This window comes from Pinus tabuliformis, chromosome 3_2 (assembly GCF_031772625.1).
Source record: "Pinus tabuliformis cultivar Carrire ecotype Pingquan chromosome 3_2, CPIR1, whole genome shotgun sequence".
Classification (NCBI taxonomy): domain Eukaryota; kingdom Viridiplantae; phylum Streptophyta; class Pinopsida; order Pinales; family Pinaceae; genus Pinus; species Pinus tabuliformis.
In genome coordinates, this window is record NC_142302.1 from 171,402,002 (window position 1) to 171,426,614 (window position 24,613).

The window sequence follows — 24,613 nt, forward strand, 5'->3', positions numbered from 1 at the left end:
AGGACACGACATGTCCCATTCTGGGATTCGAATCCCCAACGAATCGTGTCCGATTCGTGGGATTTGGAAACGCAGGGGATTTCCAACGAATCCGGTTTCATAGAAAATAAATGACCATTAAAGTTACTTTATATTTAAATTAAATGACCATTAACCATTATTATATTTAAATTAAATAATCATTAAAATTACTTTATATTTAAATTAAATGACCATTAAAGTTACTTTATGGAACTTACTTTATGAATCTCACTTTTTTACACTTTAAATAAAAATAAAACTTAATTAGAATATCTAAACGGTCGTAGCTTATAATTTATAATATGGTCAACCAAAGAAAAAATTAATGAACTATTGCAGCCAACTCCCTTGTTAATTATTCGCTACGCTGGTTTTTCTTTACATTATCACGTGATTCGTACGCTGACTTGGAATTTTGTGCTGACGTCAAACAATTTTAGACATGGACAGATGCTAGGCAGATCTGGGCGGATCCGAATCTGAATCCATCTCCAATACGGGGATCCGTGGATCCAACCATTGGGGCTGACGGATCCGGTAACATAGGTTCCAAATAAAGAGAGTGTCTCATACCACTCTTATTGATCCGAAATCAATTCCAAATAAAGAGAGTGTCTCATACCACCCTTACTGACCCGAAGTCAATTCCAATTGATCTCATATTGATATCATCCTAGCATAGGGAGTACGATAGTACACGATGCGTCCATCGGTAGTACCATGGTCCATATTCTCATTTCCCTGCTCATTCACCAGATGAGAGGTACTTCCCATGGGTCCCAGACTGCATGGGTAGGATGTCTCAGCAAGAGAAGGATGAACCACTCATCCTGCTTACATGTCGCCAGGGGTGTCCCAGGGGAAGGCTGAACCACTCACCCTGTACACAACAAATCACTAGGGGAAGGCTGAACCACTCACCCTATGATTGTGTCTCAGTAGGAGAAGGATGAACCGCTCATCCTGCCTACATAGCAAACCACTAGGGGAAGGTTGAACCACTCACCCTATGGTTGCTCATCACTCCAAGAAGTACCCCAAGCCCCCCAGAGCTCCCAGAGCTCAATATCTATATCAGTGTTCCACGGGGACGCGTCCCCCAGGGTCGGGTGCGCGCACCCCACACACCCGGGACGGGGAGTCTCTTAGGGGTGCGTTTCCCCACGCGCCCTTTTTGGGGAGTCTCGGGGAAACGCAAGGGGGTGCGTTTCCCCAGTGTGGGAGTCTAGACTCCCCAAGACTCCCCAAAAAGGGTGCTTCTGGGCGTCCCCCTTCAGTGTGGGAGTCTAGACTCCCCAAAAAGGGTGCGCCTGGGCGTCCCTCTTTAAATTTGTCTAATTTGACTTAAAAATTCAAAATTCAAAATCAAAAATTCAAAAATCAAAACCATTAAATTTTTATTAAAACTAAATAACTAAAACTTAAAAGTCTACAAAAAAAATTAAAATTAAAACTAAATAACTAAAACTTAAAAGCCTAAACCTAAAAGTCATGAAAGGCAAAACTTGAAGTTAAAAACTCATTTCATTTCAACCCAAAGTCATTTCCATTTCCACGCAGAGGCATTTCCGGGCAGCGCTAAAATACCATTTCCACGCACAGTTGAAAGCGTGAACAGTGAACACGCCCAGCCAACCTCCCTGCCGCCGCTGTTGAGCCAAGACTCTAAGCCAGTCGCCTTGCATTGCTCCAGCCCGCTGTTTGCCTGAACGTTGAGACGCTAAGTTGAGGGACGGTGAGCCGAGTCATTGTTGTAGAATGATGAACCATTGAATGATGAATGATATCGATCAATGTATTTGAATATTTTATTATTGATTTTTATTTTTGTTTTTCGAATGTCATGGTATGTATGAAAAATAATTAACTCAATAATGAGTTTTGTCACTTGAGTATGTCATATGAATGATGTATGTATCAAAATGAATGATGAGGATGGATCAATTCAAATTTCAATTGTCTATTTAATATTTTTATGCTTTCATTATTGAACAGTGAACAATGAATATGAACTTGAGTTATATAATATATATATATATACCTCTACGACTCCCCGCACACCCGAAATTTCCCTAAAATTTGAGGGTACTCCCACACGTCCCCCCTGTGCGTCTCCCCGCACCGGAGTCTTGGTGGAACATTGATCTATATCATACAGAACCCTCAGGAGAGGGTCTCTCCACAACTCCTAGTCGTTCTCGAAAAGTCAAGAATTTAACCTTTCCCAGGGGCTTCATCTGACTATGGGCGACCCGTACATCAGTGCCAATGTGATGGAGCCTTATTGCTCCTCGTTGTACCATATCCGAATAAAGTGGTACCTGATGTCTATGTGCTTGGAGCAATCATGAAATACAAGATTCTCTGGCAATCGAATACCAGTCTGGTTGTCAGAGTATCATGGTTGTATCCAGCACATGTCCAAACAACTCACTGAAGAGCTTCCTCAACCACACAGCGTCACGGGAGGCCATACTCGCAGCTATGTATCTGGCCTTAGCGATGCTCAAAGCAATCGACTTCTGCTTCTTGCTCATCCAGGATATCGAAGCAGAATCCAAAGAGAAGCAACTCTCAGAAGTGCTCTTACGATCCACCACACTGCCTGCCCAATCAGCATCTGAATAACCAAGCAGCCTCACAGCTCCGACAGTGAATCTCAGTCCATGAGTAATTGTGCCCCGAAGATATCTTAGAAGATTCTTGTCACCAATCCAACGTGAGTGATAAGGCTCAGCCATATGTTGGCTCAACATGCTAATTGCAAAACATATATCCGAACGGAAGTTCACCAAGAACATCAATGCCTCTATGAGTTGATGAAATTCAGAGGCATTTCTCAATTCAGGTCCGGCAGCACTACCGTATAACTTCTTAAAGTTAAGCTCCATCGGGATAGTCACAGGCTTGCAGTCCACCATTCCAAATTTGAAATCCAACTCCCTCTTAATTTTGTAAATGAGAGGATTTGTACTTGTCAAAAAGAGGTCGTCCACATAAAGTACCAATATGAGAGATCTATCATCCACAACCTTAAAGCAATGGTTTGGATCAGTTTCACTCCTAGTGAATCTCAGCTTCATCAGATAGCTATCAATCCTCTCATACCAAGCCCAGAGTGCTTGCTTTAAATCATAAAGAGCTTTCTTCAACTTGCATACATGAGATCCCCAATCATGAATCTCAAACCCCTCAGGTTGTTCCACATCTGTGGTCTTGCTATTTCATGAAGGGGAATGATCCCCTTGTAAGTTTTCCTTTGGTACATCTCGGACATGTACCTTCATGCTCTTCTTTGAATTCAGGCATCCCTATCACCATCTGTCTCACATTGGGTAGGGCCTTACAATGAAGATGGGCAGACCTCTGGTGCCATTGAAGAGATGTGTCACACAACATGGTCCCCAATGGACTTCCTGCAACTTGATACAAAGTGCCAACCCTGAACCCAAGAGTAAAGGCATCTTTAAAATTCCTTTTCCAAACACGTACCTTTCCATTGATGAATGCCACCTTGTAACCTTTGTCTTCCATTGTCGAAATGGGCACTAGATTCTCCTTGAGATCAGGTACATAAAGAACTTCTTGTAAATGAATCGTGTTACCCTCATTCAATTGAAGGGTAACATTCCCTACACCCTTTATGGGATAGGTGGCATCGTCTCCAAGAGTAATCTCCAAGCTTGTTTCCTTCTCTATCAGATTAGAGAGAGTTTCCTTGTATCCGGTGAAGTGCCTTGAAGCACCATGATCAATAAGCCAATTTCCCAAAGTATCCAGAGGAGTGGTAGAGGAGAGGGCCGATATAAGATAATACTCCTTTTGCTTATCAGAAACAACATTTGATTCTTCATACCTAGAGTTCCTTGCTTTCTTGGAGGGTTGATCATTTCGTTGATGTCCCGCATTCCTTTTTCCTTTTCCATTGTACCTGTCATTCCTTCGATCATTGTTGTTGAAGTTGCCCCTGGAATGATTGCGATCATCATCATGTGATGTGTCCCTTCTATTTGGACACTCCCTTGCATAGTGGCTAAACTTATTGCAAGCAAAGAATCTGCCTTTCCTTCCACTCTTTGATCTGAGCCTTCCATTGAAAAGACCTTTAGACCTTGCATTATTTCTCCTTTTGGCATGAGCGGAGAAAGCAATAGGGTTGCCTCTATTAGAAAGCATTTCTTGCTCCACCATCCTGGTTTCTTCTTGAATCCATCTCGACATCAATTCTTCAAACCCTGGAATTCGATCATTATTGAAAATAGTGGTTCTAAATATATACCACTCGGGTGGGAGTCCTCCAAGGGTTGTGATAGTAAGTTCCCTATCAGGAATGACTTCTCCAATCGATAGAAGATCATTTTTTTCTCTCAGTGATCCTTAAGAAGTAAGATTGAATATCCTCGTCCTTGCCCTTCTTAATATCCTTCAATTTATTTTTGAGGAACAAAATTGCTTTGCATCACTAACCTTGAACATGCTTACCAATCTGTCGTAGATCTCCTTGGAGGTGTTCAAATCAGAGACGTAGGCCACCAGATGCTTGTCAATGGAATCTCTAATAATCTTCTTTGCTTGGGCTTTGTCTTCACCTCAACTCTGAAATCATGTTAAATTTTGGTATGTTCTATGCTTAGAGCAATTTACTTCAATTTTTCATTTTAGCCCAATGTCAATATTCAGATTAGCAATCACATCAGCATGATAGTAAAGTGCGGATAGAACATAAACATAAACAGCAAAAGACAAGCCAAGACAAGAGGACACAAGATGTGGCATCAGCCAGGGACAAACCCCAATGTGGGGAAACCCTTGATCAAATCTTCTTATATTCTTCAATAGTTCAGCAAAGAGAGAGATGGTACAAATACACAAATCTGAGATTTTATGACAACAGTAGAACCTACATCATTATGACAATCTTCAATCATGAAGAGTGCTGTAGCATGACCTGGTGTAGCATTACTCCAATTACTAGTTGCTCCAGCAATTCTCGTTAGGGCACAATATGCAACCCTAAACTCCCTTGACTGTGAGAAGTTGTTGATTTGATGAGGGCACCTGAGGTAGACCTAAACTTCCTTCATAATCTCCAAATAGTCCAATAGAGCAGCTCTAAGAAACCCTTGCTATGATGTTATGGCCTATGGCCTAGCACATAGCAACTCTAAAGTAAATGTTCTTAAAACAGTTACATAAACATCATTAACTCAGCAACACTAAGGCGCAGACTTCAACGCTTTCCTTCACTGTATAACTATGGCTTATTCAAACAGTCCTTTATCACATAGTCACCTACGGCAAACATGCATGTGATAAGACATCTCCTTGTTGCGTTATAGGGCTACCTTTGTTGTGAATTAGAGTCTTTACCTAGTTGTGAATTAGGACTTCATTAACAGTGGATGAGTGCTCCTTTAGGATTGCGGTTAAGGGCTACTTTAGGTAATGTATAAGGGCCTTCATTTACAGCATGAAAAGGCTCCTTCTGGAGTGCGTATAAGTGCCTTTAGGACAGCGGATTAGGACCTTTCCTAACTGCAGATTAGGGCCTTCTTCTAGATCTCGAATGGGCCTCCTTCATACAGCATAAGTAGCCTCCCCTTAACTGCGGTTTACTGTGTATAGAAGCCTTCCTTTTGTCTGCGGCTAGGGCTCTTTTAGGGCTTCCTATAACAACGGATTAAGGTCTCTTCTAGACCTGTGGTTAGGGCTCTTTTAGGCCTTTCTTTGACAACGTATCGAAGCTCCTTTAGACAACGTGTAGAAGCTCCTATTGGCTACAGATTAAAGCCTCTCCTTGCTGTGTAGAAGAGCCTCCTCTTGCTGCATAAAAAGCCTCCTTGACTGCGTACATTTCTCCTCTTGACCTGCGGCTATGTCTCCTCCCTTAGTCTCCTTTCCTCCTACGTCTAGGGCTTCATCATCTTGACCTCTCTTGCCACCAAACACAAACGAGTGGCGAGAGGTCTTGAGTGAAGTGTGTGAAATGACTTGAAGGCCACCTCTATTTATAGTGAAACGTTGAGGATAATTTGGGCTAATTTGGTTGTTGGCCGACCTTGACAAATTGTCAAATAACATAAATAAATTCATATCTCCATGAATACATGTCAGAATCAGATGATCTTTAGATCAATCCTACACCTCTCAGTGAGAGGAACCCCAGAAAAATATCTGCTACCATAAATAAAAAGACCCACATGGAGTTTGGCCCTAGTTGCCAATTTTAACAAATAATGATGATGAGCTGAACTAATATCACAAGAAATGTCAATGTAATTCGAGAAAAACAAGTAAAAGAATCCTAATTAAATTTGCCCTAGTTTTCTCAACAAGGGATCCCTCCCCCCATCACTACCTCAATTGTACTATTCCACTAACTCACTGAGAAAATTCCAGCCTATTGTCTCCATCAATTCAGTACCAAGTTGTTAGGAACCTCTCGCTGCCACAAACCAAGCCTAAGAAATGGCTCAAATAGTACTCGCTACCACAACCAAGGCTTGATAAGAGAATAGTGTTGAGCTTTGTAGCTCATAAGGTAATTCTAGTCTTGTATCTTGACTAGAAGGACCTTGATTTGCCTCGTTAGGAGCTTGCATGCGACACGCAGAGTGTGCAAGTGAGTTGCAAGCATATTGATGTGTTGCGTGTAACATACATGAGATGTGCATGTAAGGCAAGCTAAATTTATGACTTGTACTTGAGTTGAAGTAGAGAAAGCTAAAGATAGGATAGTTAACTAAAGTAATGTCATTTATCTTCAGTTAACTTGACGAGCTAATTTTGGTCGTCAATCTTAGCTTCGGAAAGTTATAAATTAAGCCTAAAGTGAGGTGCTAAGACACAACAGTAGCACAAGATTGTTCTCAGTGAGCATGTGGTGGGTCTGAAAGAGTGTAGTGAGGTTGGTGATCAGTATTGTATTTCTCAGTTCGACCATTATCCCTGGTATGGGAGCCCAAGTATGTTCCATGATTAATTTTAAATTTATTAATAAAGAACTGCTTATTGAGCATAAATTTGTTTATGTGTGTGTGATTCATTATGAAGTATGCTCTATATCTAGTCCCGTGGATGTTAAAATTTCATTCATTCATTCATTCAAGTATTATTTTAAAATTCTGCTATATTTTTTATGTGTTAGGAATATGGTTGTGTATTCATTCCGCTTATTAATTGTTGGGAACCAAATATCGGGGTGTCAAGTTTGGAAAGTCAATTAGTTGCCACAACAATACCTCAAACATACCTTGCACGGCCACAAACCAAGCCTTAGAAGTGATGCGTTGTAACGGATATCACCCTCAAGATAGGTTGTTGCCTCAAGTAGAGTCTCATGGTTATTTCACTGCCCAAAAAATGCCTCGGGATTAATGTATTGCCACAAAACAAGCATCAGCAACCCCTCGTTGCCTCAGATTTAACCTCAAGAGGTCTCGTTGCCAAATAGTTAGCCTCACTGCCTCAAATCTAACCTCAAGAAGCCTCGCTGCCAAAGATTTAGCCTCAAACATCCTTCGTTGCCTCTGTTCTAACCTCAAAAGGCCTCACTGCCATAGATTTAGCCTCAAAAACCCTCGTTGCCCATAACGATGCCTCAGAAGCTAAGTCACCTAACACGGAGACACGCAGGACATGAGGATTCGAGTGTCCAACACAGGCACGTTGACCCCCCCGGAACAAAACACGTTATATATATTTTTATTAACAAAAATATATATATATATATATTAAAAATTAGATATTTCTTACACAAATTCTCATTGATGATACAAATTCATTGATTCAAACATAGATCTTCATCTAGATGTAAGTTTTACAAAGTAACATTATGCATACAAATACAATTGTGACAAATTCATCAATGATCCAGTAGGAAAAAGATAAGAAATTGCAGTTTTCTCATTAAGTCATCAAAATCAAAATGTGTTACATAGGTAGTAGCAATGCCAATGGCAAATATAAATAGACTAATATCAAATACAAAACAACTACAAGTACAAGGCAGTAGGTAGCTCATGAGTCATCAATCATCATCATCAAAATCAGCATCACTGTCATGGTCACCATTGCTCTCCTCCGCTGCATCCTCCTCCTCTATATCCAATATCATCTCTGCATTTGCTGGTGTGGAGGATGACCCCTCAACAGTATCACCATCATCAAAAGTGACAGGCTCTAGCACTGGCTCATTAAGATCCAAGTTGGCCAATGCCAACTCAACACTATTGTCCAAACCCATATCATCAGGAAAGACATCCCACATCTTTGTCTTTCCCTTCAACCACTCATCCCTCTGCCTGTAAATAAGACGAATCGCCTCCAAAATGCTCCCAAACCCTTTGTTATTCGCTCCCACACACCCACAGCAAGAGAGACAAAGAAAAGTGAGGGAGAAATGACCCAAAACCAGCCTTTATGGGACATCAAATCAAGGGACATGTGTCCCAGAATCAGGACACGATGGACTCGTTCCTCAGACACAACCGGACATGATCAGAGGACACATGTCCCACCAAATCATGTCTGATTCAACCGATTTGAGACACGCAGAGGGTTTAGGACGAATCCAGTTTCTTAGCTCAAAAGTCTATGCTATCACAGAATCTAGGCTCATAAGCCCCACGTTGCCATAGAAAATATCTTAAAGGTAAGCTGCTACCTAAGTCAATGGTTCAGGGATAACTCGTTGCCCAAAAATGTCTTAGAACCCTTCGCTACCACGGACTTGCTACCACAGTATCCTTGTTGCCACAAAATGGATGAATGTTGCCTCATAAATTATGCTAAACAGGGTAAAGAGAAAGGTGAATTAGCTAGGGTGGAATCTTTCACCACTAAAACCAACCAGAGGAAAAAAGGGTCTTAAATATCAACCCAAAAATCAAAAAGATCAACAATCCATGATGATTAAAATGAGTCTCCTTTCTCCTTTTTATATATTCCCTTTGGGGTCTTCCCTCCTAATTTTGATTAACAAGTTTTCCTCCATTTACACCGAATTATTTAATGTTACCCCAATAACATCAAATAATGGGTTTCCCCTTTTACAAATGACTAGAGCCTACCGGGTTAAATAGGCTACTTCGTCCTTCCTTGGGAAATTTAATTAGAAGAGGACATTAAACATTCACTAGCAAAGCATTGGCCTTGAACTCCACACTAGGAATATTTACAAAGCTTTTCCCATAATGAAACATGGGATTATCACATCTTAACATGGTTTGATTTCTATCCCATAATCCAATTCACACAGTAATACAAAATTATTACATATTATAATTCAGGGGTCAACGCTGGGATATTACATTCTATCTCTGCCATAGTGTCCACAAAGAGTTGGATATGTGCCACAAAGCTTGAGCTGTGAATGAGAACATATTTAGACCCATTCATTTATGTTCATATGGCTAAATGAATGCTTCTGCTTTACTTTAGTGCTTTGCTTGCTGCCTTATTTACTCGCTGCCGCAATGGATAGTGGAGATGGGTCAGTTGGCTCTAGCTCAAGTGATAAAGAAGAGAAGTTGTTATCCTCCCTACCCAGGTCCAAATCCCATTTGTAACATTTTTACATATTATGTGCTAATTGTTGATTGGGGTTGGCAAGGTACAGACTGGAGGGGTGGGACCATGTCAACATTAAAGGAAAAAACTAATAGAAAAATAAAAAGGATAGTGGATATGTCATCGTATTCTGCTATGAAGTTTGATCTTGCTATCAGCAATGTTCTTTGTTATTCCATATCTAGTTTTACTGTTATTTGCTGTTCTGCGGTACGTCTCCCTGCCAGGGTAACCGAACCAAGAAGGCTGCACAACATAGAGTACCCTAACCAGTAACGCCAACGATAAACAAACACTGGAGAGATCACGCTATTGTAGTGTCCAGACCATGTGCTCAATTACTTGATAAGATGCCTTCAAGATTATTAAAAAAGGAAGGGATCGAGCCAAATTTGCTACACTAGTATTGATAGATCAACGAGGTAATACAGCTCGAAGCAATAAATTGGACTTCTCAAAATTCTACTGGACCTCACTCTGATTGCCGAGAGAAGGTTGGCCTGGGCTTCAAATTACCTTGGTCAAAAATCAACAGCGAGGCAACCCTAGGACGGGTATATACAACTGAAAGATGCAGGAAATTGCACTGTCCGCTGACGGCAATTTTGGACCATTCCACAGGAAGATAAATTCAGACGAATTTTGGGACCATTTACTTACTCGCTTTCAATTAGTACTCTATTGCGGAAATCCTTTCAGATCAAAGTCAATACTTTTGACTAGACATTACCCTGTTTGGCAAAATTTTAGGTACCTTGTGATCCTGTGTATTTGAAGATACTTTCTTTATGATGTATTCTAGCTTAATGATTCACTCAAAATTATCAGAAAGTGTGAAACAGCATCAATTGTTTAAAGCAGTGCCTGGACAAGTGCAGGTACCTCTGGAGCAATCCGAGCTTCCAAGGCGGGATGAGCACCGACAGGAGGCTGGACCGCAGGAGAAGAAGCCAACGCCTGAATATGATTAGTCTTTTGCAAATCCTTTACCAGCTTCTTCCATGAAATAACAGTAGTTTCGTTCGGCCTCAGTTCCACGGAAAACCGCTGCGGCGTAGGCATAGCCATTTGCAGAGGCGTGGGCATTTGACGGGTTTCAAACGGTGGAATGGAAATGCCGCCTCTTCGTTCCGGTGGTGAAAATAACAATACTAAAGAGCCTGAATAACTTCCCTTACCGCCTTTTTCTTCTTCTTCTTCCTCCTCTGGCATTCTTCTCCTTGAAATCCCCTTTGCGCACCCTAATTCCCCCTCACTTCCTCACCGCCCCCGCCATCACTTCACCATAAACGTCTAAATGTGCAAAATACAATTTATTTGGCTTGGCGATGAACATATAAGCATTCCATCCTGTTCCTTGCATGCCACACATTTAACGGCCGCTCCCCAGCTCGGTCGCTCGCTGAGTGAGTTGAAATTGCAGCTGAATGGAAGGCTTGTACGCACAACAACCTTCAAGGGCGGGTCGTAATAGTTGTAGAAATGAATATCAATTACAAAAAACAGTTGCTTCACGTCTCTACCCCGATCTCCCTTTGACGCAGAGAGAGCGAGTGGAGCAAGCTTCGAGGCCTTCCCACTCACGATGGAAGTTAGAGTCGAGGCGGGTAAATGTTAGCCTTTCAAGTTCGGAACCGCGACAAGACGAATGTGAGCAAGGGTGTTTCGTTGGAACGCGTGGGAGAGAAGATCCAATGCACCACTGTTGGGCAGTCCCATCAAAATATTCAATTCCTTTATTATAATAATGATAATAATTTAATTTTAAATTTAAGTTGGTATTTCACACTTTAATGTAGATTAATGAATATTTTTCCTGTCCAATTTATGGAGGTGTGTTTTAGGTGGTTGAGATCATAATTTGTTTTTTCATATATTTGGATTCAATTCTAATATACTCATTGTAATAAGGCTCAAAGAGCAAGCTCCTCCATCTACATGATGTCACAATTCTTGTTAAGTTATTGGTATATCTCATTTGTGAATTATTGAATACACTCGATGTTATAGTGTCAGCCAAGGCTTACGGACTATTGGATACACTGTTGATGTTATAGTGGTGGATCTTGCCCAAATTACTCTAACAAGTTATCGATTCACCATAATTACAAAGATGTACATACTCTAACCCCTTTACATTTGAGCCTGTGAGGAAACACATTGGGAGAATTGGAAACTAGGCATAATCACACTCACTTAACATAGGGTCAGTCCTCTAAGCTACTAGTATAATCCTCGATTTTTAAATGCAAAACCCATAATTATGCGTTAGTGACTAACTAGGGATTTCAAACCAAGTTAAGCAACATTATCACTATTAGTCCCAACCATTTGGACTACCTTGATGAACTATCATTCTTTCCTTTATTGCCCCAAGTATGTATGTATCTATTTATTTGAAATGTAGCTTGAGTGGGCTTATTTAAACTATAGTAGTGCGCTTTATGGTAAAGGACATGTATTTATTTTTTAAGGTTATGTGCTCAAAGTTAATGGGATAGGGTATATATTGTGATGAACAAATTGCATTGTGTTACTATATTGTAGCATGGATAAAATCTCGCCCAATCCCAAGGGATTGGGTTTTATCAACAAATTAGCAAAGGAAAAGCAAGTTAATAACTTGGATTAATTAACCAAGAATTCCCTTAGTGAGTAGAGAAAGAAGAGGAGAACTTGAATGGATCTTGTTGTTGTAAATGGCGATGCTCCCCTAGACTAAACTAGAGAGCTGTGAAAGTAAATCAAAAGTTTTCCAGATCTAAAGGTAGAGCATCATTCTTTGAGAAATTAGAAGTGATGTTCTTGCACAAATTGAAATGATAGACTATTGTATTTTTGTCCATGAAATAGTATTTAGGTACTTGTAAAGTATTTAAAGAATTGTGGAAAATAAAATATTTCTACAATAATACTTTTTTATAAGTTAGAGTGTGAGATGATGGGAAATTATGGATGATACTATGCAAGTGATCCAAGAGACACAAAGATTCAATGATTTAAGACCTACATAGTCCACTCCACATTCTTGCAAGAGATCACTAGCCCTAATCTCCAATATAAAGATATATATGCAATATAACCATTAATAATAATAAGAAGGAGAAGAAGAATCTGATTTTAAGGTCACAACCAAGTCAAATACTAAATCGGTGCATGAGACTCCCTTATAAAAACACTATATCTAAATTTGTAAAAATAAATCAATGAAGCATGTTGAGTAAATAAACTCAACGTTGTTAATTAGATGTAGATAAGGTGGTTGGGAGAAATGTTGTTATCCTCCCCACATGGGTTCAATTCCTGCATGTGACATGTGACATGTTGAGCTCATAATGAGTACATCCTTGTAATGGCTTCAAGCCTTTTTGTTTGAGAGTCCCACATTTACCTTCTTTTACAAGCTCTCCAAGGTAAACATGAGTTGAGAATTACTATGACATGACCCAACCTCCAAGTTCCAATTATGGAAGTGGGCCTACTAACCGGAACTCTTACTGCCACCATCAGGGACACCAGATCACTCAGGAGTCTGACAACCACCCCTGGTGATCAATCCCTGAGCTAGAATTTCTTTTCACAAGCTTTACCTCCCAACTGCACCCTTGACACACTGTGCATGCGATTGGAAGGCTCGAACCGCACCCAAAATCCTTCCTGCATGCAGTTATGACCAAAATCTTCCAGTTTTGTGCATGCAGTGGCGAGATCTATGCCACTTTTTCAAGGTTGGCCTACAGGGCACTGCCCAAAATTTCCCAAAACTTTCCAAAGTCAAGTCTCAAGTGATAACAAGTCTAAACAATCAATACTAGGGCTAGATCTTGCTCAAGACATGCTAGCCACATAATAAACATTTTGTAACACCCCCTCCTCCCAAGTCCACCCAAGCAGCCAACCAGTCGGGCAAACATGTGATGAGAGAGGTTACTATAAGGGATTCAATCTCCTTGGTGACCTTAAGGAAATGGAATCGACATAACTCATCAAACAAACCCATCCACATCAACAATTACACCCCTAAGAGACATGTCAGCCACTCAAACATCCTGTCCCTAGGTCCCACTGATGTTTTAAGCCTCTTAACCCAAAGTCGCTCTCATGTTATAGGCAAGACAGCGACCAGCAACTCAAAGTCGCTCTCATAGGCCTTTGTGCCAGCGATTGTGGACTTTTCTCAGCAGACCTGTGCCAGTGACCTCGAGATTTGAGCCACTTTTCTAGCCCAGAATCCCGGCCTCTACCCAAAACTTGCTACAACCTTCAAAATCCATCAAAGACATGATAATAATGCTGATAAATAAAAAATCAACCTTAGGACTAGGCCTGAGCATACCCAACCGGGACTGACATTCTAACAAACACTTTGCATCAATGTGACCTACAAGTCTAGGATACAAGACAGAGCATAAATAACTGAAAGAACTTATGAAACATAACCAGAAGGATCACCTCCTTCTCCATTGAGTTATTATATCATCAATTAGGTCTACATCCATCCATTTAATCAATACAAGTAAATACATGAAATAAACATTACATGAACCAGTCATTTAACCAAGCTTATAACCAGCATAAAACCATATAAATATAAGAGATATGATAGCCATTAAATCCACATATAAACCAGTGCAAAGTAAGAGAACTTAGCTTTTATTAATCATAGACAAATACGACCAGGTTCAGGACTTCCACGCACCAGCTGAACCAAGCCTCTCTTTCAGCCAGTCACCCCCGTGCCATATTCCAAGCATGAATGTGGGATCTCATAAAACAACCAATCCAAGAACAACAAAGGGAATCCAGAGATTAAACCACCTCCACCCTCACCAAACCGTGATCACACCAAAACTAGTGCTCTGATCATAATCGAACCGAACTTGGAATGCCATCCAGAATCCATCACTATCCTTGGGGAATTTTCTATCTCCTTGTCTCTCAGGCTTTACTGCAATCCAATCTCAGATCACTATGCCCTAAACCGAGACCAGTCTCTCAGGCTTTACCACAATCCAAACCTGGATCACTAGGCCCTAAACCAAGACTTCTCCCTCAGGCTTTACTATGTATCCCGCCAAAACCGGTTAAGGGATTCCTAGGCCTTTGGGAATGAACCTTGACACCACCTCCGCCTTGGATTCTGAAATCTATCCAACAAACCAAAGCTCCAAAACCGAAATAAACATCCCAACACCATGGCATCCAGAAAAAGGTTAGGCTAGGTTGAAAACCACTGTCATAACCCGACAAAACCATGCCACCGATAACAAGAGAACCATACACCAACATGCAAAGACATGCATGTCCAAACCAGCTAGGAAATCACACATGCAAAAGGTTACCTGCAAGTATTCCTACTAAAGTTGCTTGATCCTGTTCTTCTTCCTTGATCCTTGCTTTCCTTCCTTTCCCTTTGCTTGCTTTTCCTTCCTTGATCCAAAGCTAGAGTGCTCCAAGAAAACTCTAAGTGACCAAGAGTGAGAGAGAGAGAGAGAGAATAATGAGAGAGCTCCAAACTTGAACTAACAAAAGGTTACCAACTAATCCTCATAAGCCTTTTTATTAATGAGGCCTCTATTTTCTTCATTTTCCATTATTTTCCTTCAATTTCCTCCTCACATGCAACCTGTGACCTTTCACCTTACTTTTCTCCTATTTTCCTTTATTTTCATTAATAAATGTGTCAAAAATGCCTTTTTTCCTTTTAATCCCTTTGCCATTTTTTCTTAGCCAAAACACACATCCAATGATGCCCACTAGGATATCTTTGCCCAACATTTAGCTTGGAATAAGTGTCCCTTAACCATGGTCTTATTTTGCCTTTATTAACTTTTATTACATGAACTTTTCACCAGGGTTGTTACATATTTCGTCAAACGTATGGTAAACATAGAAGTTATAGGTCATGAATGCATATATGATCATAAACTTATGAACTTCTTCATAGAGTTATCAAGAATGTCTAATGCCCTCTTAAGGTAGTTGCAACAACAGTTGTTAGCCTATGCATTCATCAACCATTCAATCACTTATCAAATCATGAACAAGATCCATAGCTATAGAAAATCATAGAACCATGCATATAACCAGAAAAGAACCCATGACAAGTCAACCATAAGATCAACATAATAACCAGTACATGTGCTCATTAATCACAAAAACAAAATAACTCATATTAACATATGCAAAATCCAACCAAGTTAGGGACTGCCAAGTACCACCTAACCATATGGGTTAAACCAAAATAGAACTAACCAGGGCTTCTAGAGGTCAAACCATCTCAACCCTCAACCATAGTGATTTCACCTAAACTGGTCCAGAAATCACTAACATCAAAACAAGCGATGCCTCTGACTTCCTTCACCAACTCTAGAGGAATTTCACTGTCTCCACCCAATCGTCAAGAGTTTTGGAGAAAGCCCATCTCGACCCTTGACCCTTGGGAATTTTCCTAAGAGCACCTCAACTACGATCCCAGTCTATCGGCCATCAAAAGATTAATCACAGAGAGAACCCACTACATCATGGCTATCCAGGAAATGACCAAGCAAGATTAAAACCACTGTCAATCCAAGCAAATCCCATGCCAATGACAACAAAATAACCAAAGAACCACATGCATGTACCATGCATCCAAATCTCAAGAAGGAAATCACACATGCAACCTATTACCTACAATGAACTCCAATTGTAGTTGTTGATCCAACCTTCTTTCCACTGCTCAAAATTCCTTTGCTTTCTTCTCTCCAAGTCCAAGTGAATGCTAGGATGCTCCAAGAATGCTCTAAGTGTGCAAGAGTGTAAGAGTATGGAAGAAGAGAGTCAAAAGTTTAACTGACAAAAGTTGAACTAAAAAAAGTTGTTAATTGTTTCTTTGATGCCTTTTTATCATTGATGTCTAGTCTCTTCCTTTCCCTTTTCATTTTTCTTCATTTTCCTCTAATTCCTCTCTAATTTCCTTTACATTCATATGTGTGATTCTTTATCTTCTTTTTCTCCTATTTTCCTTGATTTCCCTAATTAAATGTCATTATTGCCTCTTTGCCTTTGCCAATTTCCATAGCTACTAATAAACCACGAGTGATGCCCATTATAATGTTTGTCCACCATTCAACTTGGAATATGTGTTCCATGACCTTGGTCTTATTTTATTTATATGGAAAATCAACTAGGGGTTGTTAAAAACCTCTCCCCCTTGGGGGAACACCGTCCTCAGTGTTCGATGACACTTATGACTAGCAAAACATACTGCCCATGGAGTTTTATAACATAGCTTGATGCAATATTTACATTAAACAATTATTGAAAACCGTGACCAACATGACAAACATACCGCTTATTGGAGCTTTATAACACAGTTTGATGTGGTATTTACAATGACACACCCACACACACACACACATATATATATATAAATCATTTGCTTAAATCAACAAATAAAGAAGGATATAATGTCCGCATCTAATCAACCATTTCCCATGTATCTTCATCGGGCTCAAAGTGCTTCCATTGCACTTTAACTTGCTCTATTGCTCAATTCTAGAGCACGAGTTATTTCCACTGCAATATGCATTGTGGCTCTGACTGGAACTCTCCCTCTAGCTCCACTTGCAATACATACCAATCAATCACATGATCAACATCCTGTACATATCTCTTAAGCAATGAAACATGGAAAACATCATGGACTTTCATTGTTGGTGGCAGTGCAAGTATGTAGGCCACTGGTCCAATCCTCTCCAAGATCTCAAAAGTCCCACAATACCGAGTATACAACTTGGCACATGACCTAATCCTCAAGAAGATCCTCTTGAGCTTGATGCACAAATACACATGCTCCCTAACCTGAAACTCCTTAAATTCTCTATTGATCCGGATTTAAGCAGGAACGCAATAAATTACAGAGATAACCATAAACACAGAGATGCGATAACCATCAAGATAGAGATGCAGCGGAAATAATACTTCATTTCATTAATGGAAAATACTGAAATATGCTTACAACCAGAAATGGAAATAAACCAGCTAGGGCGATGGTAGCTTATCTCTGAGAAGAGATGTGCGGCTACATGCCTCTGAACTGTTCCGAACTGTATTACAATGAGGCTCGAAGGCCTATTTATTGTTGAGAAACAATGGAAAACCCTTCACATCCCGAAACCTAACCCTAGAAGATGAAACGCCAAATTGTGGGCCCCGTTTGGGTAAATTGGTATATCAATTTCCCGGGGTCGTAACTTTAGCATACGATCTCCGTTTGACGCGTACGATAGCTCGTTAGAAAGATCTATCCGAGTACTACCACTTTGGGAGGCGACCCATGCTGCCCCAGATTCCCAAAAAAACGTCGTTTAGGGCCTCAAAACGGCTCCGGAAGTTCAGGACCCGAAAAACTGCTAAAAATAGTAAACTGTGCTACAATTTAGGAAACTGAAAAGACTGAAAGAGACAGTTGTGGGGGTCCAAATGGGTTGGTGGGTGGCCACCAACATCCACCTGGATCATTCCTCCCCCCTTAGGAAGCAATGGTCCCCATTGCGTTGAGTTCCTCCATCTGCTGAACTTGTCCTGCAATCTCTGATGTGTCCAGTGATGGTGGGAAGCATGATCAACGATGGTCCACATTGAACATTTGGTGCAGGCGAAGGAATGGAGGAATGATGTGCTCCAAAGCATTGTTCCCCATAGCCTTGGTACTGTTGTGAGGACCATGTCGGAGTGGTCTGAGCTTCTGATGGGTTCTGGTAAGGCGTTCTTTCTGTCGATGCAACCAGACTTTGTTGCCCACCTGAAACTTGTGTGGTACCCATGTGGGTGAGGAGAAGTTGTTCCTGTGTTTTTTCATGACCGTATCCCTTTGCTGCTGCTGCTGCGTGGAGGAACCCTTTGCAAGGGTCATGGATGTAGCAACGATCTTCCCCTTATTTTGGGAGTGAACCAGACAGATGAATTTCCTGGTTTGTGATATGAGCTTGCTGCCTTTCTTGGTAGTGATCAAAGATGTGGCGGTAGGTGGGGCTACCTCCGGTATCCTGTATAATGAATTATTCAAAGAAATAAAGACAGCACGAGGCCTTGACTCATACACAGCATGTCGCCTCCACAAGTATGGTTGGCCTAATAATACATCACAAACATCCAGAGCTGTAACATCACACAATACCTCGTCTGTGAAGGGCTTGATGCTGTAGGGAAGGCGACACTGCTGGCGAACTTTGAGATCTCGTCCTTCGTGAAGCCACCCGATACTGTACGGCTGCGGGTGCGGTGTAGTCGGTAGGCCCAACCGCTTCACAACCTCTGCTGAAATGAGGTTCTTTTGGCTGCCACTGTCGACAATGAATTGTAGCGGCGAACCCTTCACCCACATCTGTGAGTGGAAAAGACGCTCCCCTTCCTCTGGATTTTCGGGCTCATCTTTCTAGATCTTGGCGGTGGCAACAGTGGCGCTGGGATCCGCATCAATGATCTGCTTCCCTTTGCCATTCCCCTTGTCGAGTTCTGGCTCAGGGTCGGAACATGCATCTGATTCGAAAGCCTTCAACTCGGCCACCAGCGACTGCTTGGTCCGACACTCACTTGTGTTATGAGTGGGACTCTTGTGGAACTCACACCACTTTCCTGTGTCCTTCTTCGGCTTCGTGGTGTTGTTCTTTTCTTGCGGCTTCGACGGGTTGTCTTGGGTCACCCCGCCTTGGCTTTGTCCTTTGGGCTTCGGATTTGCAGATCCAAAGTCTCGCTTCTTCTGTTTGAACTTTTGCTCGATTTTGACAGCGTATCGGTATGCTGTGCCGAGTGAGGAGATGTTTAAGAACCCCATCTCTTCCTGGATGTATCTGTGCAGGCAGCCGCGGTATTTGAGTACCAGATGCCGCTCAGTATCTTTGATACCCAACTGTGTGCGAAGGGTATGAAAACTATTTGTGAACTCCGGCACATCTTGGTCTCGTCCCTGCCGCAGTGTGGTCCATTTGATGTATTTGTCCTCATAGCTTCCGACAGGGTAGTACTGCTCCTTGATGGCATCCCGGAAGTCATTCCAAGTGGGTGCGGCTGAAAATAGTGAGCCTGTACTTTCATCCTTCTGCTCGCAGTAGGTTTCCCACCAGTCCTTGACGTGGGGGGCTGCTTTGAGAAGAGAAAAAACAATCTTTTCCCGACTTGAAAATTCGTGAACAGAAAAATACCCATCTAACAGATTTAACCATTTATCTACGGCATTTGCGTCTATTTGACCCTCGAAGATGGGGATTTCAAAATTAACTTGTACCTTGAACGGTGTGGCGTTTCCAGAGTCGCTGTTGGAAGCCGATGCGTCGCCTCTGGGTAGCCGCTGAAGGATCTGCGCAAAGCTATCCATCATCGCGTTCCTTTGCCGCTCGAGTGCTTCTTCGAGCAAGATTTTGATAGGATCTCCTGCCCCCTCGTCTTTCTTCTCATCCGCCATGGGAGGCCGTCGAGATTTGCGAGGCTGGTCTTGCAAAGGTTCAACCAGTTCAAGCCCTAACTCCTTATATCTCGACCTCGTTGGGGACATGCAAAGAAAAACCGAGAAAAAGCAGACCGCTCTGATACCACTGATCCGGATTTAAGCAGGAACGCAATAAATTACAGAGATAACCATAAACACAGAGATGCGATAACCCTCAAGACAGAGATGCAGCGGAAATAATACTTCATTTCATTAATGGAAAATACTGAAATATGCTTACAACCAGAAATGGAAATAAACCAGCTAGGGCGATGGTAGCTTATCTCTGAGAAGAGATGTGCGGCTACATGCCTCTGAACTGTTCCGAACTGTATTACAATGAGGCTCGAAGGCCTATTTATTGTTGAGAAACAATGGAAAACCCTTTACATCCCGAAACCTAACCCTAGAAGATGAAACGCCAAATTGTGGGCCCCGTTTGGGTAAATTGGTATATCAATTTCCCGGGGTCGTAACTTTGGCATACGATCTCCGTTTGACGCGTACGATAGCTCGTTAGAAAGATCTATCCGAGTACTACCACTTTGGGAGGCAACCTGGGTCCATGGACCCATGTTGCCCCAGATTCCCAAAAAAACGTCGTTTAGGGCCTCAAAACGGCTCCGGAAGTTCAGGACCCGAAAAACTGCTAAAAATAGTAAACTGTGCTACAATTTAGGAAACTGAAAAGACTGAAAGAGACAGTTGTGGGGGTCCAAATGGGTTGGTGGGTGGCCACCAACATCCACCTGGATCATCTATGTTGATCTACATAACTCTTATGCCTGTCTTGCACTACCTTTAAGTTCCTTCTGATAACTTGCATCTCCTTCTCCATCTCATCTAACATATTTGATCCAATCACCACCCTGTTCACTGGATCACTCCAGCTGATAGGATTATTACAACTCCACCCATTAAGAGTCTCAAATGGACTCATCTTCAAGGATTCTTGGTGCCCATTATTATATGCAGACTCTAACTATGGAAGATACTCCCACTTCCTCTACTGACGCATGACATACATCCTCAGCATATCCTCAAAAATCACATTAACCCTATATGTTTGTCCATCTGCATACGAATGATAAGTTGTACTGAATGCTAACTTTGTCCCCAAGCCTGCTAACAATTCCTTCTAAAACCTGGAAGTGCATTTGGCATCTTTGTCTGATACAAACTTGGGAACTCCATGCAACCTCACTATCTCCCTAATGAATATATGAGCTACCTCACTAACTAAATTAGTAGACTTCACTGCAATGAATTGAGCTACCTTGCTCAACCTGTCAACCACAACCATGATGGAATCATGTTGCCTCAATGTCCTTGGTAATCCTGTAATGAAGTCCATGGAAATGACCTCCCATTTCCATTTTGGAATCAAAACAGGTTGTAATAAACTAGATGGATGCTTACACTTTACTTTCACCTACTGACAATCCAATCATCTTAGAACAAACTCAACCACTTCTTTCTTCAAATTCAGCCAATGATATAACTTCTTAACAATTATCAAAGTCTTGTGATATCCTGGATGGCTAGAATACGACTTGACATGAAACTCTCTCAACATAAGTTTCTTTAAATCAACATTGTTAGGCACATAGATCTTGTTCTTAAATCTAACCAAGCCATCTGTAGTGAGGCGATACTCCTCATCCCTATCACCTTCACCATGTTGTTGCAACATCTGCTTCATCTACTAATACCTCTCATCATGCTACCCTGCATGCAAGATCCACTCTTGCAAATCTATCCCATAAGAGCTCACAGCTGAAATATGATTCACCTGCACTCTCCTATTGGGAGCATCTACAACTTTGTTCTCCTTGCCCTTAACGTACATGATATCAAAGTCAAATTCACCGAGGGAAGAAAACCATCTAGCTTTCCTGGCATTCAAATAGGGTAGGTTAAACAAATACCTTAGTCCATTGTGATCACTCATCAACAAACCTCCTGCTAAGGAGATAATGTCTCCACATCTTCAATGCATGAATAATGGTTTCCAACTCAGGATCATGAATCACATAGTTCCGCTCATTCTCATTCATTTTCCTTGATTCATAGCAAACCACTTGTCCTTCCCGCATCAGGACCCCACCTAGTCCTTCCTTGCAAGAATTTGTACAAACCACAAACTCCTTACCAGGATCTACAATTTTCAAAACCGAAGAATTTGTAAGCAAATGCTTTAGCTATTCAAACTTCTTCCCTTTCCTCTACAAGGATGTGATAGGATATCCAATCTTTGAGAAGTTCCTGATGAACCGCCTGTAGTAACCTACTAATCCCATGAGTCATCTGACCTCATCCACATTTCTAAGCGTTGGCCACTCTATGATAGCTTTAATCTTTTTCGAATCCATTGTTATCCCTTCCTTGGAAACAACATGTCCCAAGTAATGAATCTGATTTTGAAAGAAACTGCACTTATTGAGCTTGGTATACAACTAATGCTCTCTCAACAATCTCAACATTGCTTCCATGTGCTATGCATGCTCATCCTCATTCTTTGAATATACCAATATATTGTCAACAAAGACTACCACAAACTTATCCAGATAAGGACACAACACATTGTTCATCAAACACATGAAGGCAGTTCATCACTGCCTTTAAGTTCCTTCTAATAATCTGCATCTTCTGCTCCATCTCAGCTAACATATCTGGTCCAATAAACACCATGTTCACTATATCACTCCAGCTGATAGGAGTATTACAACTCCACCCATAAAGAGTCTCAAATGGACTCATCTTCAAGGATTCCTGGTGCCCATTATGATATGTAGACTCTTACAATGGAAGATACGCCTCCCACTTCCTCTGGTGACACATGACATACATCCTAAACATATCCTAAAAAATCTTGTTAACCCTCTATGTTTGTCCATCTGTATACGAATGATAAATATACTAAAAGCTAACTTTTTCCCCAAGCTTGCTATCAATTTCTTCCAAAACCTAGAAGTGAATTTGGCATCTCTGTATGATACAACATTGGGAACTCCATGCAACCTCACTATCTCCCTGATGAATATATGAGTTACCTCACTACCTAAATTAGCAGACTTCATTGCAATGAATTGAGCTCCCTTGCTCAACCTGTAAACCACAACCATGATGGAATCATGATGCCTCAATGTCCTTGGTAATCATGTAATGAATTCCATGGAAATGACCTCCCATTTCAATTTTGGAATCAGAATTGGTTGCAATAAACCATATGGATGCTTACACTTTACTTTCACCTACTGAAAATCCAAGCGTCTTACAACAAACTCAACCACTTCTTTCTTCAAATTCAGTCAATGATGGAACTTCTTAACAACTATCAAAGTCTTATGATATTCTGGGTGGTTTCAATACAACTTGACATGAAAGACTCTCAAGAGAAGTTTCTTCAACTCACCATTGTCACACACATAGATCTTGTTCTTAAATCTAATCAATCCATCTGTAGAGAGGTGATACTCCTCATCCCTATCAGCTTCACCATGTTGTTGCAACATTTGCTTCAACTACTAATACCTCTCATCATGCTACCCTGCATGCAAGATCCACTCTTACAAATCTGTCCCACAAGAGCTCACAACTAAAATATGATTCAACTGCACTCTCCTACTGAGAGAATCTACAACTTTGTTCTCATTCCCCTTAATGTACGTGATCTCAAAGTAAAATTCATTGAGGATAGCAAACCATCTAGCTTTCTTAGCATTCGGATAGAGTTGGTCAAACGAATACCTCAGTCCGCTGTGATCACTCATTAGCAAACCTCCTGCCAAGGAGATAATGGCTACACATCTTCAATGCATGAATAATGGTTGCCAACTCAGGATCATGAATAGTTCTGCTCATGCTCATTCATTTTCCTTTATTCACATCAAACCACTTGTCCTTCTTGCATCAAGACCCCATCTAGTCCTTCCTTGCAAGAATTTGTACAAACCACAAACTCCTTATCAAGATCTACAATCTTCAAAAGTTAAAACCAAAGCATTTGTAAACAAATGCTTCAGTTGTTCAAACTTCTTCCCTTTCCTCTGCAAGGATGTTATATGATATCCAATATTTGACAAGTTCATGATGAACCACTTGTAATAACCTACTAGTCCCATGAGTGATCTCACCTCATCCACATTCCTAAGAGTTGGCCACTCCATGATAGCTTTAATCTTTTTCGGATCGACTGTTATCCCTTCCTTTGAGACAACATATCCCAAGTAATGAATCTGATTTTGAAAGAAACTACACTTTTTGAGCTTGGTATACAACTAATTCTCTCTCAACAATCTCAACATTGCTTCCAGGTGTTATGCATGCTCATCCTCATTCTTTGAGTATACCAATATATCGTCAATAAAGACTATCACAGATTTATCTAGATAAGGACGCAACACATTGTTCATCAAACACATGAAGGCGATTCATCACTGCCTTTAAGTTCCTTCTGATAACCTTCATCATCTTATGCTCCATTTCAACTAACATATATGGTCCAATCAACACCCTGTTCACTGGATCACTCAAGTTGATAGGAGTATT

General features: G+C 41.1%; 1 protein-coding gene across 8 annotated transcripts in view; it reads right to left on the minus strand.

The window, feature by feature from the left end:
- Positions 1-11,251, minus strand: part of LOC149180339 (ubinuclein-1-like) — a 341,784-nt gene extending 330,533 nt beyond the window's left edge. For 5 of the 8 annotated variants that reach the window (XM_089416032.1, XM_089416031.1, XM_089416030.1 and 2 more), the window contains exon 1: positions 10,474-11,250. In XM_089416032.1, coding sequence (XP_089272158.1) covers positions 10,474-10,803 — 330 coding nt within the window. In that variant the 5' untranslated portion in view covers positions 10,804-11,250. Of the gene's footprint in view, positions 1-10,473 lie in introns of all 8 variants that reach the window. The other 3 variants (XM_089416029.1, XM_089416027.1, XM_089416028.1) reach the window with 2 other exon arrangements.
- Positions 11,252-24,613: the final 13,362 nt, after the last annotated feature.